Genomic DNA, 15501 nt, shown 5'->3' on the forward strand with positions numbered 1-15501 from the left:
ATTGCATGATATTTATAAAGCTGATATTTTCCTGAAAAGCCTATTCGGAGAATTCAAGAAGGATTTGTAGATGATAATATTTTGTTGTGATACTCAGAATGATATTTTTTGACGAATCACATTGATGTACGATATCATTATGTACGTGATGTTATTGTTAGTGTGATATTGATGTGAGCAAAATCAGTACTATTGATAATCTTGTTGATATGATGATGAAGACGCTTCTCATTACTAAGTTTGAGCATTGCTCGAACTTAGTTGGTCTTGGTTGTTAAATCTCATAGGCTTTTGAAAGAGGCCGAGACTACTATGATTATTGTCTATATTTTGAAGATCAAATTTTCTTTTGACATATTGGATCCATGTTAAATTGTAGATTGTTAGATTATGGTGACTCAAATGAGTTTTGATCGGGGTCTGGGCCTAGACTCGCGATATAATAATATAATATAAAATAAAATTCTAATTGTTTGATATTGGGTCTGCATTCCAATAGGCCCAGTTATGTGACCTATAAATATAGAGTCATAGTTAGAGTTACACACCAAATATTTGACATTATTATTTTCTCTCTCTAAATTATAATATTCTATTTTAACCATAGAGATTTTTCCTCTTCTGACTGTGAGTTTTTCCGTCTTGGATGTCCACGTAAATTTTGTATTTTTTTACGTGTTTTCTTGTTTTATATTCTTTTCTTATTTATCTTAATTAGTCTCAGATTCATATCATGTTTTTAACGTACTGTTTATTCAATTATTCATCAGCAAATCACAAATTCACAATATTCAATATATATTTTTTTTATTTAATAATACAATTTTCTTTAAAGATTTTAATTTTATCAATAAAAATAACAAAGCTCAAACCGGTGCAATCTATTTGGTTCAGCACTTTCTTGTGCTTGAACCACTTATGTTTGGTTTCAGATTATTTTAACTGCAATCTAATTGGTTCAGCACTTTAGTTTTTGGTATAACTGGTAGGATTGGTTTCCCTGTTTCACCCCTTTTTTATTACCATCATAATCTAATCCCATAAAGAAATGCAACTATGCAAGACATCTATTATAGTCTAAGCAGAAAATTACTAACACTTGGTCTATGTTTGGATCCAATTTGCATAGAAAACAGACCCCTTTCTTTCAATAATTTGAGGAAATAGATTTGGTCATTTAAAAATCCCTGCATTAGCAATATTACAATTCTGCCACAGTAAGTGAAAAGTATATCTAGTATTTACAATTTTACATCACAATGCAGGCATGCAGAAAAGAGTTATCTCCTCTCTTCAGAAGTAGCGAATAAATTCAGTCTGCATAAGGTGATCTTCGGATGCGCGGAGAATGGGAAGTTTAGCCCTTGGTCGCTCCCCTTCACGATCATAAGATTTCTCATCAGGTGAAAACACAATGAAAACTGTTTTATTGAGATCACTTTGTAAAGAATATAGACGTTGTCCTCTAGCAAAATTGCCAAGAAGCTGGTAAGATTTGTCTGATTGATCCATTGTCAGACAAAAATCATCAATGCCTGTTGGGTGGTGTAACCATTAGAGACTGTTGGAATGTTATTGAAAAAGTTAATTGTTAGTTTTATTAAATTGCGCACAAAAAATAGACTTACAGGCAGCAAGCTCTAGCTGTGTCTGGTAAATGAATTCCAAAACTGCTGAAATATCTTGTTCGAATTGGAGGAAAGGCCCACTCTCAAAATTCAATTTTCGCAACTTGCATAAACCCTCTCCCAGCTCCATCATGGCTCCCTTGTGATTCTAATTGCAAAACATATATATATATATATATAGAAAGTTCAATAATTCCTAAAAATTAAAGCCAGGATCAAATTAAGGCTAACTAGGATTTCAAAATTGCTAAAACCACCACAGGTAAGCTCATACTCTTAGGAAAGAAGATCAAATATCCCATTGAACTTAATGATGACATATATAAAATAATCCACTAAACTTGGAAAGAAAAGTTATTGCTCCCTAATAAGAAGTTGTACAAGAAAAAATAATCAATAACTATGGTTTCCATCTACATAAACGATATTGATATTAAAATAAATATACTAGTTCCGATGATTGTCCTACATACCCTCAGACAATCGAGTTAGAAACAAGAAAAAATGTGTTTCCAAATATAGTGCTGCATTGTTGTTCTTGAAGCAACAAATTGCCGTTGAACTGTCAATGTTTGGAATCTGTTCTTTTGGACAAAATACACTTAGAAACCAAACCTTGGTTTTACCAAGAATGTCTAAGACCTTGTTTGATGTGGATTATTTGGAATTATTTTAAAATAACCCAATATCCATCAGCAATCTATTTATCAATCAAATCATTCAAAACATTAATCAAATATCAAAATACTCTCTGTTTTTAATATATATATATACACTCCTAATGTCTCTTTTTACTCACATAACCTGATTTAAAAAATATATTTATATCTAACAACCACCTGTTTATTCAAATAACCCCAAATAAAAAAATGCCAAATGGCCCAACTTCAGCTGTAAATCATCCACATTTTGGAAGACAGTAATGTAAAACCTCATACATCCATTTGACAGAACTGAGGCTTTATGATTTCACTAATAAAGAAGAAATGAACTTGAAGCCAAAATGATCTGATGCTTCCACCAGGAAGGACTTATTACATGTTCTACATGATATTTTGGAAGTTCAAACAATCATTGGAATTATGCTAATGGATTAACATCAGCAAATGAGACAACTAATGTATATGGATCCGGATATTGCTGAGAAATTGCCAACTAATGTAAACAGATCCAGATACGTTTTAAGAAATGTGTGGATGGCTTGGATATTGTCAGCACCTTTTATAATTGTATCTCTGAATCTTAATTTGAATCAAAACTGACTAATGTAAACTGAACTCGGTGAAGAAATTATTGATCATTTAATGACTTAACGTATCAAAAATCGATTGAGTTATATTCCAACTTTAAACGACTGACTTATTAACCTGGTTGAAGAGGTGATGAAACCCTACGGCACACTGAAGGATCCCGTGAACTAGAGTTCGAGTAGGCTCTTCTGAACCGTACCAGAGACTTTCGAGAATATCGTGGCACTTGTAATAATCACCTTCATTGAAGAGAGCGACTGCGTCGTTGAAGCTTCCTTGGCAATTGTCGTGATCATCGTAATTTCTACGGGACGCTACGATGAGTTGTGAAGAGAACCTCATCTTATGAGAGCTTGAGTACTGTGGAGGATGGATTTTGGTAGTAGGCGGACAAAGGAGTGAAAACGGAGCCGTGGATAACGCCGGAGCTACGTTGGAAATAGGTAAGGAAAGAGGGCGATTAGCATGGCTGGAAGAAAAGAGGAGAGTTGTCATCTTCCTCTTCCTTCTCTTTCTCCTTCCACTACTATAAAATCAATTCAATAGTATAAAATGACAGTTTTCTGTTGTATGGTTGAGAATCTTTTAAATAATAATAGAAGATTTTTTTTACATTTTTTGGTATGAAAAAAAATTTAAAAGTAATATATTTAATATATATATTTAATATATATATATATAATTTAAAATAAATAAATAATAAAAATAAAAATTCGAAGGAATACTTCAATTTTATTTTATACATGAAACCAACCAGAATAAGAAAGAAATAGAAAATAAAATTTGTATATATTCAAAAAAAAAAAATAATCATGTGAAAAATAATGGAGGATGTGGCTAGGAATGATAATTATAACATCTCCCGTGGTTTTTTTTATTTTAATTGTCTAGACGGTTTTTTCTAGAAACCAAATGGCAAATAGGGATGGGGGAGAATGATATTTGTGTCCCCGCCCTCGACTCCGCCCTAATTTCACCATGATTCTGCTCTGTATATGATTCTGCATATTAAAAACTTTATTATTTGCAAAAAGAACTTTTTTTTTAAATCATAATAGGATTTCGTAAAAATAATATACGTAACCAAAGTAGGATTTCCTAAATATGAACAAAACTTAGCGATTTCATTGTCGAAGTAGGATTTCATAAATATGAACAAAAAATACGATTTGTTGTACGTACCATTTTCGCGAACTTTAGAGTTTTTTACGGCAAAAAACTTTGAAGTAGAGTTAGAAATTGTGTATAGCTATGCACGAAGCTGGAGAGAGATTATGGAAATAAAGAAGAAATTTGTAATTATAATATAAAATTTATATTATAAATTACAAGCAAAGCGCAACCGAGTGACACTTGCTTCACTTCTATTAGCAACGTTAATAGAAGTGAAACAAGCTTCACTCAATAGTAAATCTCTGGATCGATCGAAGTGAGGTCTCGAGATTAGTAATATGAGATTATAAATAGAGATATAATATATATATATATGTTAGGATCTAGGTAGCCACTGGAGGACCGGGGGTTGGACCGGTTAGCGGTTTTCACTCGAAGGGTGGTGGTTAATCCGGTTAGAGATTAACACCGGGGTTTCAATACTACACAACCTGTCACAAACCCTTGAACTAGGTTCAAGTGCGGAAGAGGTTTGCTTTCAGATTGAAGCAGCACACTTGTATAATAGACAGGGCCGGTTTCGGATGATGAAGGTTAAAGAGAATGGTGGGTTGGTTTCGGTAACCTGGTGAATCGGCTTGAATAAAGTTAAGTCAGTTATAGTGGTACGGATCGGTTAGATAATGAAGCCGGCAGAAAGTAAATGACAAAGGCGATTTTATGGATGTTCGGAGATAAAACTCCTACGTCACCCCTTCCTCTCGAAACCGCGAGAAGGATATTCACTAAGGAATACAAATACAATCCGATCGAGACTTATTTCCTGCTCGATAACACTCTTACAATTTATACCGGAATTGTAGAGTACACACACTAGCACTCAGGCTTTCTCTAGAACATCACTGTCTTATTACTTGTAGAATAAATGCTCTTAGAATTTCTCACTTGTCTCACTGTATGTCTGTGTTGCTTGTCACTTGTCACCTCATTTACTCTTCTTCAACTGCCCCTTTTTTATAGGTGAAATATGCCAACGGTCATATTTCACTGTCTTGAATCTGATTGGTTGGGCAGGGGTGCAGAGGTTCAGTGATTCAGAGATTCAGACCTACGGTCGTTTCCTCAGACCTGATGGTCAACCTCAGACTTGGCAGTCTGTTCTTCCGGTATGTAAGACAAACCTGTTAGGTTTGTCTTTTACTCAATGTAGGCACTGTCTGTTGGACAGTTGTCTATACTTGGAAGATCTTCTTTCTGACTTATCCCGAAGTGGAAAGATCCGGTAGGACTGTCTTCTGCAGCCTGCAGACTTTCCTCAGGCTTGTATGGATATAGAAGTGTTCAGTCTGTTCCTTTGGTATCATTCTCAAAAGATACCTGAATTGTCTTCTTGTACTGGTCGGTCATTTGACTTAACCGGATGGCTTCCGGTACGAGTGATGTAACTGGACTTCTTCCGGTTATTCCTTTGCCTTGTGGCCGGTCGGCTGTCTGATGTTTCCGGTTTTTGGCCGATCCTTTCTTTGTGCGGTCATGTTCCAAGTATTCTTGGTCGGTTTACTAGCTTGACCGGCTAGTTTTCTTAGCCGGTTGTTTTGTTTGTCCGGTCCGGTTCCTTGTTCCTGCATGGAAGGTTTATTTAAGTTAGGTTTATTTGAACCGGTCTAATTTTATCTAACAATTTCTCCCTTTTTGATTATTTTATTTAAAATTATCAAAATCATGTAAGTTTGCAAACGTAGGCCGGTTGTTTTGTTTGTCCGGATTTTTGAAACTAACTTAGGATAACTTTTCGAAAAAATTTTGAGAAAAATTTTGGAACGGTCTTATCTTTTATTTTATCAATTTCTCCCTTTTTGATTATTTTATTTAAAATTATCAAAACCAAGTAGAGATGCAAAAGATGGTCGGTTTCAAAAATAGCTTTATATATATGATAGATAACCGAAAATAATATATAGAAATACTAAGACAAGTATAGGTAAAGGAAAGAGAGCCCCTATTCCGAGTCCGAGAAGTCATATATGTTCCACTTTTTCTTCACCGGTTGCGGTCGACTGGCCGGTTCGGAGACTCGTTGTCTTGTAGACCGGGGCTGCAAGTGTTCTTCATCCTCCTCTTCGACTTGAGTAGCCTGCTGCGGTATACTCGTAATGACCGTTTCAGTGACCTCATTGAGCAGGTCGGCTATTTGAACTTTCTTTGAAGGTTCCCTCTTTCGCTTTGTCGGAACTGAAACTGAAGAGGCCGCCTTTTTCTTTTTGTTGTCTTCTGCGAAGCCTTCCAGCCTCCGTCTTTCCCTTTCTAACCGCGCAGCATCCTTCGCAGCTTGAGCGGCTGCCTTCTTTGCAAGTCCCGGGAACTTGGCCTCTGCCCTTCGAATTCGCTCGGCTTCCTCTTCCTCTTCGGTAAGTTGCGATGGTCGCGGTGCCTCCTTTTCCTTTCTTGCTTCGGCGTCCAGCTCATCCTGGACCTTCTTAGCCGCTTGGGCATGAGCCTCTACAGCCGCGGCATCCGCATTTATCTTAGCCTTCAGCAGTTCGGCAACTTGCGCGGAAAGCGCCTTGAGTTCGGCCTCAAGACCCTCATTTTTCTTTTCAAGTTCGGAGACCCGTCCGAGTGTTGTGCCGACCAGGTCCCCAGCCACCTCCGTCAATCGTTGATCGGTCTCTCTTTCAAGCCGGTCAAAGTTCTCCTTTAACTCGGAAGTCGTATCTTCCAAAATCACGGTTCGCCTAAGGTGTTTGTTGCGCAAGACCGCCTCTTCCTGTTGATCTTCATCGATTTCTGAGAACCGGTCCTGTGTTCTATCCAAAAGATACCTTGTGGTGTTGGCGAACTTGAGTGCCGAGCAAACGGTTCTTTGGAATTTCTCCTTCAAAGGGAGAACCTCGGAGTCTTCAAACTCTTGAAAGCGGCTCTCAACCCATTCTTTTGTGAAGTCTGATTCGGAGACTTCCGGTTGTGTAAGTGGAGATTGCTCGGTGAGATGAGGATCCGCCCTTTCATCGGATTCCTCTGTTGTCGAATTCGCCCTTGGAGGTGTTGGACAGTGATCCGGACTTGTATCAATCCCGGGAGCTGCATAGACCGGTATTTCCCTTTGACTGTACATTGCCTCCAGCCGGTCAATTTCTTGAATAAGGTCTCCTTTGGCTTTTTCAAGCCTTTCCAACACCAGCGGTGTTAAGGTGTCTTCCGATCCCACCTCTTCGAACTTCGCTGTAATCTTCCGGATGCGTATGGTTAGCTTCCGTAGTTGTGCCTGTGGTTTTAAGAGGTAGGTTCGGTGTAATACCTCTTCAATGGTATTGGATTTTGTGAGATCCATGACCACGTCCTCCACTCTCTTCAGTCTTTTGAGGCATTCCACGTATGTGTAGCCCGGTAGGATTTGCCTATACGGTTTGCCGAACTGGTGCTCGTGCCATTCTAGGTATAACTCCTCAATCGTCTCGGCTCGCTGTTTAGTGCCCTTTAGGAGTTTCAGAGTTACCCTATCGGCCTCTACTTCTTCGTCCTCCTCATCATCTTTCTTACCGCCTCCATCACCGGCTTCTTCACCACCTTCTTCACCACCCTCGGTGGCCTCAAGATTGGTGCCAGGACCGGCATTATCGGGACTTTGACCCAAATGCTATTCGTCATTGCTCGATCTTTCATCATTGGTCTTTTCTGATTCTGATCTGTTAGAAGTGGAGGCCGACTCTTCCTCCTCCGTTGGCGGTGGCGGTTCCGAGAAAATTACTTTCTCTTTTCCTTTGCTTTCGGCCTTTTCTTTGGCTGGGGCCGCTTTCTTGCCGGTTGCCTTCTTTCGGCCACCTGTGGAACCGGGGTCGGCTGCTTCCTTTCTAGGAATTGTTTGGACCGTATCAGGCTTCTTGAGGAGATGGTGACGCCGGGACCGATGTTGAGATTATGATGAAGGAAGATCTTACCGAGAGGAACGGCGTATCCCCAAGACCGGTTTGAGTCCGGTTTCACCATTTCCATCAAATTGTGGAACACTGCCTTCGCCCAGTTAACCTTTGTTCCTTCTATCAGGCCGACTAGCATCCTGATTTTGTCCTTGGTTAGGCTGTTGTAGTTCCCTCCCTTTGCTAGAATCGCCCTTGCAAAGATATCACAGATTGGAATATACTCCGGTTTCAATGTTGATTTGCTACCGGATACTTTTATCGGCTCCTTAGTCGCTGAGAGTATCTGGAAAGCTGCCTCAAAAGTTTTAATCTCGATATCCGCCGTTGTATCCTGGTCGGCCGTTGGAAGGCACAGGCTCTTTGCCACCGATGCCTCGGTGAGCTCTATTTCAGTACCGCCTACAGTTGCGGTGATCTTGTTGTCAGAGATAGTCGCGGTTTTGAAAAATTCCTCGACCGCATCTTTGTAGAGAACATGAGGACCGCCAAGAAAATATTCCAGACCGGCTTCAGCTACCCGGTCAATAACTTCTACCGCCGCAGACGTTCCCTTCCTTCGGATTTCCTCGAAATCCACTTGAGTCAAGTGTTTGAACAAAGACGAGTTGCGCCCCATCTTAGAGTGTTTGAAGAGTTTGAGAGCAGATAACCGTTTTGAGAGAGTTTGAAAGCTTTAGAGAGAGAAAGCAAATGCGCGTGAGAATGAAATGAAATGGCCGAGAGTCCCTTTTATAGATGCGGTTTGGAAGCCCAACCGTCCCATCAGCATTGGGCGGGAAATTTCCCTCCAAAACAAATGAGCGGCAAACCATGGGCGGGAACGGAATAGGCGCCAATCCATGGGCGGGGGTTTTTTTTGAGCGGGAAACATCCCTCCAAAACTTTTGCTTTCGTCATTGATGACGCAATCCTCTTTTGAGACCGATTGATGCTGCGGTTTCTAAATTTAACCGGTTATTTAGAGTGTGTAGAGTTTTGCAATATTTTGAGTTTAAGCAGTTTTTCTTTGAAGCCGGATAGGAACGTGGTTGTTTTGATAATGTTAATCAGTTACTTAGATATTTTAGATGTTAAGAAAACTCGGTCATTTAAACTGAAATGAGATTGTATTCAAGGACACATTGCAGAAAGGAGACCGATAGATAAATCGGTATTGAAATAAGCATACATAAGCAATGGAAAAGTACAGCCTATGGAAGAAACATTCTGGAAATTCTTTCTTCCACCGAATCCTTGTCAAGGATGTTCGAAGAGGAGGCCGGTGTGCCCGGTCCAAACTCTGGCCGGTATGTGAGAATTAGTTTGCTGATGTGAGGTGCAAAACCAAGACCTTTCTTGGTTATCACCATGGATTTCAGACGTTGGAAGATGACCGTGGACCAGTTGATGGCCTTTTGGCTAAATATGTTGGTCATCATGTTGTAGGTGTTCTTTGAGTACCGCTAATTAGGGGACTGACAAAGAATGGACCGAGTGACGATCTCAAGAAGAAGTTGAGCATGTCTCCCCAGAAGGTTTTTGGGCCCATGGTCTTCCACCGGTTCCATGGTTCCAGAAAAGAGGAGTGAGTAATAGAATTCGTCAAGCCCCTCCAGAGGTGGAAAATCAGAGAACCCTTCTATGGGCAGGTTGAATAGAGTGGCGAATTCGGCTTCATCGAGCCAGAAAGTGTGGTCCCTTACCGTAGAGACAATGTAATTGCCCCTGATGCAGGAGCTTCTGAAGAACGTTTTAACGTCCTCAATCATAATCGGACCGGATTCTTCGAGGAACGGCCGAAGGCCGGTAAAGATGAGGGATTCGAACATGAGTTTCTTTGCGGGCAGCCCGTCCCATTCCTCCATGCATGAATCGAAATCGATGCTTAAAAAATTTCCCAAGGTTCGGCTCGGCATGATTACGTTTTTGAGAGAGATAGAATTCAAAAGGTGATATATGTGTTAGGATGTGTTGAGTTGAGTGAGGGATGACCCTTTATATAGGATCGGTTTTGGAGGGAAAACATGAGTTTTGATTATCAGTTTTGTTTTATTAGAGAAGAGAATCTTTATGTTTCCAAGGTGTATTGGGAAGAGGCAGATTGCGGAGCCCGAGGTAGGTATTAGTTGAGAAGTAACCAAGTTGGTTGGATAGTAAATGTTCAGGTGGTTGGGGGTTATCTCATTAATTAAGGATTCTTTTTTCATTAATTGCGTGAACACGACCGAGATTAATTAAAGGAGACCGAAAGCAACATAGATAGTGTCGAAAAAAGGCATGAATAACAACGAAGAAAGCATAAAATCAAAAGGAACATAAGTAAAACCGAAGAAGACATAGATCAAGCCGAAACGATCAAAGATAGGTTGGATAAAGATACACCCGGTGCATGAAACAAAACGACCGGGTGCAGGAAGGAGTGACTTAGTGTTCATGAGAGTTGACTACACTGTTGCGGTTATTGCGGCGGTTTCTTCTCCTCCAAGCTTTCTCGAACCGCTCATAAAAAGAGTCGGTTACCTCTTTAGTCAGCACTTAGGCTTGGTTCAAATCTTCTCCGGGACAGGTCGGAACACCAAGCTCCACAAGAAGGCACCTTAGTTGGGGGATGAGACCGACTGATCGGATGCCAACCATCCAGATGAGGACGTCAAACAACACCCTGAACCAGTTCACCGGTGTACCGGTGATTATAGCCGTCATCATGTTGAAGTTCGAGGTACTGTAGGTATTTGTGACATCTTTCCCGAAGATGCTCCTACCGATCACATCATTGAGGAGCTGATATTCAGCTCTCAAGTCTGATTTTGTACCGTGATCTTCAACCGGTTCGTCAGACCGTGCAAGGGTGAGGGAGATCTCGGCCTTTATGTTGGCTGGAACATCGAGATCTGTCAACCCTTACTTTGGCAGGCTAAAGCACCGCGCAAAGTCTTTCTCCGTGAAGTCAAAGAGAATGCCTCCCACCTTAGATTGGATGTGAGTTTCAAAGTGGGGGTCCTTCTGAACACCCTGGCGTGATAGAAAAACTCTAGTATCGATTCAGGATAGATGGTGTGTTTGTCGTCCAGGAAGTACCAAAGGCCGGTATCCTCCAGAGATTTGATCATCTTATACACTTCATAGTGTTCTGTGCTTGAACAGGATTGAAAATCAACCTGAAGGATGTTGGGGAACTGAGACATTTTATCTTAGTGAGAGAATAATCTTTTGTCTTGTGAGTGTTTTGGTGAATGTTTGATTTACTTAAATACTAGTTTGGGAATTATCCTATTGTCCAGGTATTAAATGGGATGATATCTATTAACTGCAGGATAAATATGTATTGAATAAAATATGTATGTTTGCAGTATAGGGTGTTGGTCATAGACCTGGACCATGAAAGATATCATCAGATCTTCACGTCTTTGTAGGTGCGACCACTTTACTTTGAAAAGGCAATGTTTTAGAACAGATATCTTTAAACACTGATAATTATTCCACTTCTGTTTGGAATTCAAATAATCTAGGATAGACTGCTTCTGAACCGGTCAATTATCAGTTGTTCATCCCGATGCGGTTATTTAGTGCATGCACCAAGTAACCGGTCGGTTTACTTTATCTGATGAACTGGGCGGTTCTTCCATAAGTAACTTGAAAATTTGAAGTCCAACAGTTTAAGAGGAGCTACCTGTTTTATCTGTCTGAACCGGTTTCCCTTTAGGCATCCTTAGGAAGGATCTGACTAATGTCGGTTAAACCGAGAGTAAGTCTGAATTGAGAGAACTTAGCTTCATGTAGAGGCTTCGTGAAGATATCGGCTACTTGTTGGTCAGTCGATACGTATTCCAGCCGGATATGCTTCAGCGTGACATGTTCCCTGATGAAGTGGTGCCTTATGTCAATATGCTTGGTCCTAGAGTGGAGAACCGGATTGTAAGTAATTGCTATGGCACTTGTGTTGTCACAGAAGATCGGGGATTCTTCGGCTGTGACACCGAAGTCCTTCAGTTGTTGTTGTATCCAAAGTAATTGTGAACAGCAGCTTCCGGCCGCCAGGTATTCAGCTTCTGCAGTGGATGTGGCCACCGATGTCTGTTTCTTGCTATGCCATGAAACGAGCCGGTCACCTAGGAACTGACATGTTCCACTGGTGCTTTTTCTGTCGATCTTACAGCCTGCATAGTCTGCATCCGAATAGCTTGTTAGATTAAAGGACGAGTCCTTTGGATACCACAGACCGACATCAGGTGTGCCCTTTAGATACTTCAGTATCCTCTTTGCAGCTGTGTAGTGGGATTGTTTTGGATTTGCTTGAAATCTCCCACACACACCGACTGCAAATAAAATGTCCGGTCTACTCGCTATTAAGTATAAGAGAGAACCGATGATGCCCCGGTATGCGATCTGGTCTACCGATTGGCCCTCATCATCTTTGTCCAATTTAATTGATGAGCTCATTGGAGTGGCCGCTGAGGAGCATGTGTCCATTCCAAACTTCTTTAGAAGTTCCTTGGTGTACTTAGGTTGGCTTATGAAAGTTCCTTCCTTGAGTTGTTTAACCTGAAGACCTAGGAAGAAGCTTAATTCTCCCATCATACTCATTTCAAACTTGTCAGACATCATTTTTGAGAATTTATCACATAGCTTAGGATCAGTGGAACCGAAAATGATATCATCTACATAGATTTGAACAAGTAGGATATGTTCCTTCTTTTCAAATTTAAACAACGTTTTATCTACCGAACCGATGGTGAAATCATGTTGTAACAGAAATGCGGTTAGTGTATCATACTAGGCTCTAGGTGCTTGCTTTAGACCGTATAAAGCCTTATTTAACCGGTATACATGGTTTGGAAATGCAGTGCTCTTGAAACCGGGTGGTTGCTCAACATACACCTCTTCACGTAGGTCACCGTTCAAGAATGCACTTTTAACATCCATTTGAAAAACCTTAAAGTTTTTGAAAGCAGCAAAGGCAAGAAAAATTCTAATGGCTTCAATCCTAGCTACAGGGGCAAATGATTCTTCAAAATCAATTCCTTCTTCCTGTTTGTAGCCTTGTGCCACTAATCTGGCTTTGTTCCTCGTGACCAAACCGTCCTCATTGAGTTTGTTTCTAAATACCCATCTTGTTCCTATGACCGATTGATCCTTCGGTCTAGGGACTAGGTACCAGACTTTACTACTCTCGAACTGGTTTAGCTCTTCTTGCATTCCCAAGATCCAATCAGGATCTGACAATGCTTCATCTATTCTTTTTGGCTCAATCTGGGATATAAAATCGGAATTCAAGTATCCTTCCAGAAGTTGACCCCTAGTTCGAACAGGTTCTGAAGGGTCACCTATAATTTGCTCAGGAGGATGTTTACTGTTTCTTCTGAGATTCAGTTCAGGGATGTCTACCAAATTACCGTTTATTTGATCAAGGCTAGACATGTCGGTAGGCTGAACAGGATTGTCAGACCGACCGACTTCCTCGGATTGGACCGAAGTGTCTGCTTCCTGTTGTGGAACATCTTGATCCGGCTAGGTTTCAATATTACCCATTTGGTCATGGACAAACCGCCTGAAGACCGGAGTCTCATCCTCATTGTCAGAATGGATATTGTTGTTTTCCAATCTGTTGTGTAGATCAAAGAATGATGCAGTATTACTTTCAACCGATTCATCGAAAACAACGTGAATTGTTTCCTCCATGGTTGAGGTTCTATTATTATACACTCTATATGCCTTACTTACTGCGGAATAACCTAGCATGATCCCGGTATCGGTTTTTGCATCAAAAGCAGTGAGTTGGGTTTTACCATTTATATGTATATAACACTTACAACCGAAAATCTTGAGGTACTTAAGTTTGGGAACCCTATTAAAGTAAACCTCATACGGTGTTTTGTTGTAAAACTTGTTAATTAAAGACCGATTTTGTGTATAACATGCAGTGTTAATAGCCTCAGCCCAAAATTTCTGAGCAATGCCCGAATCGGCTATCATGGACCGTGCGGCTTCCTTGAGAGTCCGGTTTCTTCTCTCGGCCAGGCCATTTTGTTGAGGAGTCCTAGCACTAGACAACTCGTGTCTAATGCCGGATTCATCAAGATATGCGGTTAATGTACTATTGGTAAATTCGGTACCTCGATCACTTCGAATGCTATTAATGCGAGTTGATTTTTCATTTTGCAGGCGCTTAAGAAGTGTAATCAGGTTTGATACGGTTTCACGTTTAGATGGTAGAAATATTACCCATGTAAATCTAGAATAATCATCAATAACTACCATGGTGTAGAGCATACCTCCTAGGCTAACAACCTGAATCGGTCCAAATAAATCCATGTGAAGAAGATCTAAGCATCGGCTAGATTGGATATTTCCTTTACTCTTAAAGGTTGACCTAGTTTGTTTACCCATTTGACATGCTGAGCAAACCTTATCTTGATTAAATACTATATCAGGAATACCCTCAACTAGCTTTTTACCGCGAATGTAGTTTAAAGTTTTCATGTTTAGATGGTTTAGTCTCTTATGCCACAACCAGGTTTGATCAGTCTTAGCTATCATGCATATAGGATATTCTACCTTTGTTTTCCAGTCTACCTTGTAGATATTACCTATCCTATTTCCGGTTAGCAGTACAATACTTTGAGAGTTCTTAACTAAGCATGCATGTTTAAGAAATTCTACCGTGTATCCAGTATCACACATCTGACTAATGCTAAGCAGGTTAAAACGTAGGTTTTCAACTAGAAGTACATTATCAATAGTTAGGTTACCATGGACAATCTTACCATTGCCCACGGTTCTACCTTTTGAGTTGTCACCGAAGGTGATTAGAGCATCGGTTACTGTTCTGATATCGGTTAGCAAATTGTTGTTTCCGGTCATGTGCCTGGAGCAGCCGCTATCCAAGAACCATTCAGAGTTTCCTAGCCGTTTCTTTAGATTCTGCAAAATATACATATTTACAACTGTTTGGTACCCACATTTACTTGGGTCCACATGCGATTAGTCCCTTAGGTATCCAAACATTGATAAACCGGACGGTCTTCTTTGCTAGGGTTTTAACTGTCCTTTTGGCACTCGGTCTTGTGTATCTCGGTTTTTCTACATAGGTCTTAAATGGTGGTGATCTTCGGTTTGGTGATCTTTGGTTTGGCTTATGCGGTTCAGGATAGGTTTTCATATATTTGAGGATTTCGGCTTTTCTTTTCACAGGGTCAAGCCATTTCTCAGAGTCGGTCGGACCAATATAGTCGTATTTTAGCTTTTCTTCCCTATAGTATGCGGTCAACTCTTCTTCAGCGGTCCAGGAGCTTTTAAGAAATTTTATAAGGGGGAGGTTACCTCTTGTAAACCTTACTTTCTCTACGGGTTTTCGGTCTTTGGAGCTATCCTCTGTGTATCCTAGGCCAAACTTGCAACGAGGATGTCTGTAATGACTACACATTTTCTTTACTATATCACTAGATCTCTTATATGCAGCCATCTTATATTGAAGTCGGGCATTTTCTTCCTCGGTTAATTCTCTAGCCGGTTCACTGGATTGTTCGGTCTTAGGATCTAACTCGGTTTCTAAGGTATGGGTATCATCAGGTTGTACGACCTCCGGTTCGGTTATAATGGGTACCTCTGGTT

General features: G+C 40.4%; 1 protein-coding gene across 1 annotated transcript; it reads right to left on the reverse strand.

The window, feature by feature from the left end:
• Nucleotides 1-1218: 1218 nt before the first annotated feature.
• On the reverse strand, nt 1219-3414 carry LOC124935880. The gene is made up of 3 exons (XM_047476313.1): nt 2996-3414; nt 1629-1776; nt 1219-1535 (listed from the first exon to the last, which is right to left on the reverse strand). The coding sequence occupies exons 1-3, from the start codon at nt 3371-3373 to the stop codon at nt 1294-1296; spliced, it is 768 nt and encodes a 255-aa protein (XP_047332269.1). The 5' UTR covers nt 3374-3414; the 3' UTR covers nt 1219-1293.
• Nucleotides 3415-15501: the final 12087 nt, after the last annotated feature.

This window comes from Impatiens glandulifera, chromosome 4 (genome assembly GCF_907164915.1).
Source record: "Impatiens glandulifera chromosome 4, dImpGla2.1, whole genome shotgun sequence".
Taxonomy (NCBI): domain Eukaryota; kingdom Viridiplantae; phylum Streptophyta; class Magnoliopsida; order Ericales; family Balsaminaceae; genus Impatiens; species Impatiens glandulifera.

Excerpts from the sequence above, each read along its gene's own strand:
- LOC124935880 (XM_047476313.1), bottom strand. The coding sequence starts at position 3,373 with ATGACAACTCTCCTCTTTTCTTCCAGCCATGCTAATCGCCCTCTTTCC. Across the intron at positions 1,777-2,995 it reads TTCATCACCTCTTCAACCAG|AATCACAAGGGAGCCATGAT; the intron begins GTTAATAAGTCA and ends TTTTGCAATTAG. Across the intron at positions 1,536-1,628 it reads ACAGCTAGAGCTTGCTGCCT|GCATTGATGATTTTTGTCTG; the intron begins GTAAGTCTATTT and ends ACCACCCAACAG.